Source organism: Eimeria mitis, genomic scaffold, assembly GCF_000499745.2.
Source record: "Eimeria mitis Houghton genomic scaffold, Emh_scaff2561, whole genome shotgun sequence".
NCBI classification, from domain to species: domain Eukaryota; phylum Apicomplexa; class Conoidasida; order Eucoccidiorida; family Eimeriidae; genus Eimeria; species Eimeria mitis.
Window position 1 is genome coordinate 1 of NW_013570903.1, and position 1,526 is coordinate 1,526.

The 1,526-nt window shown below is 54.8% G+C and overlaps 1 protein-coding gene across 1 annotated transcript in view; it reads right to left on the reverse strand.

The window, feature by feature from the left end:
* Positions 1 to 704: 704 nt before the first annotated feature.
* The window catches only part of EMH_0055550 (uncharacterized protein), a gene marked incomplete at both ends in the record, with an annotated part of 6,742 nt that continues 5,920 nt past the window's right edge, over positions 705 to 1,526 (reverse strand). Inside the window, 3 exon segments of the mRNA XM_013497248.1 lie at positions 705 to 711; positions 715 to 1,021; positions 1,338 to 1,514. Coding sequence (XP_013352702.1) covers positions 705 to 711; positions 715 to 1,021; positions 1,338 to 1,514 — 491 coding nt within the window.

The following is a 1,526-nucleotide window of genomic DNA, read 5'->3' on the forward strand; positions in this document are numbered from 1 at the left end:
TTAGGGTTTAGGGTTTAGGGTTTAGGGTTTAGAAAGCCGTTTACCTTCTGAAGCAACCGCAAAGAAAGGCCGCAGGCGGCCAGCAGCCAACGGCAGAAGACAGGAGACAACGTGCAGCAGCAAACGAAAGTCCAGAGCCCCTCCCTTTGGGCCCTCACGAACTTTGAGCAGCAAAAACAGGTACAGGCAGCAGCAGCAGCAGCAGCAGCACAGGTAGCAACAGCAGCAGCAGCGCAGGAAACAGCAGCAGCGGCAGCACAGGCAGCAGCAGCAACAGCACACGCAGCAACAATGGAGACAGCTGTGCACAAAAGCTGTGTAGGGACCTGGAGGGGACCCCAAGCGCAACATGTGTTTGTGTTTGTCTTTCTTATTTTCTGTGTTATTTATTTTCTGTTTGTTTGTGGCCCTAAGCATATTATTATTGTCTGCTTTGGCTGCTTTCTTTGGCCGCCTCGTGTATCTGTCTCCTTGCGACTGTCTCCTTTAGTATATTTTCTTCTGTCTCCTCTGTCTATCTGTTTATGTATCTCTCTTAGCCCTGTACTGGCCGCAGCATGCAGGCACAGCAGCCCCTAGTGATGCACTAGTTGACTTACTTCCTAGCAAAGCACTAAACACAAACCCCAGACTTTTGCTCTTGCGGAGGGGGGGCGGGGGGCCGGTGGCGCCTCGGCGGAGTCGAAGAGGCATCCCAAGAGCAGCTAGAAGAGNCGGAGGGGGGGCGGGGGGCCGGTGGCGCCTCGGCGGAGTCGAAGAGGCATCCCAAGAGCAGCTAGAAGAGCTGCTGCTTTCTGCTGCTGTCGTCGCTGCTGCTGCTGCTGCTGCTGCTGCACACCTGTGTGCAAGGATTGCTGCTGTTCTTGCTGGGCTTCTGTTCTAGTTGCTGCAGCACTAGGTAACAGCAGCAACAACACTGCGTCTGCCCACTGGCGAGTTAGGCACTGCAGCGCAGGCCCCTTGGAATTGCTTATTTTGAAGCACAGAGAAGCCAGGGCGTCGTGTAGAAATTCCAGGGCGCCTGCAGCACACAGACAGCGCAGCAGCAGCAGCAGCAGTAGCAGCAGCAGCAGTAGCAGTAGCAGCAGTAGCAGCAGCAGCACCTGCAGAGGCAACAGGGAGCCAAGTCTACTCACAGATAGAAGCAAGCGTGATCGTTTGCACATACGGGCAAGCAGCCAAACACCAAATTCACCCCAAAACAGAACCAAAAGAGATTCAGTTGACTGCAGCAACAGCAGCAGTAGCAGCTGCTACTGCTGCTGCTGCTGCAGTGCTGCGGTTGTGGTTGCTGTGACATCAGCAGCAAAGGCCTCACTTGCTGATATGCGGCTTACCCATATGTCTGCACGCCAACAGAAAGTCGATGAGGTCCGATCCCAGTGCAGCCACCTCTTCAGCTCTCAGCAGCAAAAACGATTGCTGCTGCTGCTGCTGCTGCTGCTGCTGCTGTTGCTGTTTTTGTTCTTGTTGCATCTCCTTCGCTTCCAGATCCCCCGTACTGTGCCGCTCTCCTGTGCCTACTG